The 421-nt window shown below is 38.2% G+C and overlaps 1 protein-coding gene across 1 annotated transcript in view; it reads left to right on the top strand.

The window, feature by feature from the left end:
* Nucleotides 1-421, top strand: part of LOC119590726 — a gene marked incomplete in the record, with an annotated part of 107,158 nt that overhangs the window by 6,819 nt on the left and 99,918 nt on the right. Inside the window, 2 exon segments of the mRNA XM_037939414.1 lie at nt 14-114; nt 323-411. Coding sequence (XP_037795342.1) covers nt 14-114; nt 323-411 — 190 coding nt within the window.

Below are 421 nucleotides of genomic sequence, written 5' to 3' on the forward strand. Positions count from 1 at the left end.
TCCGTTTTTTTCAGGTTGGTCTGCAAATGCCTCATTTCTTGCTCCTCCAAAATGGCCAGATGATAGCAACAACTGCCCTTGCTTCAAATGGTCAAATTTGCCCCACAACTTCAGGTAGGTGACTGAAAATAAAAGAAGGAATCACAATGTGTAATATATATTTTGCATTGTGTTTTATAATTTTCAAGGATAAGGCTGTGTACAGTATTCGAATCTTGATCCATGATAGCAAGGTGATGTAGCACTCAAAACAGTTCAGAATTAGTTCTGTATCTCAACAATTATACATTTTCTAATTATTATCTTTTTTTGTCTCTGTCAGCTAACAATACCACAGTAGTGCAGTCCAATCAGCAGGTGTCAGCTGTCCTTTCTTTACCTCAGCCGGTGTCAGTTGCCAGTAAGCCAAAGGTATGTTGAT

The sequence above is a fragment of the Penaeus monodon genome, chromosome 27, assembly GCF_015228065.2.
Source record: "Penaeus monodon isolate SGIC_2016 chromosome 27, NSTDA_Pmon_1, whole genome shotgun sequence".
Lineage (NCBI taxonomy): Eukaryota > Metazoa > Arthropoda > Malacostraca > Decapoda > Penaeidae > Penaeus > Penaeus monodon.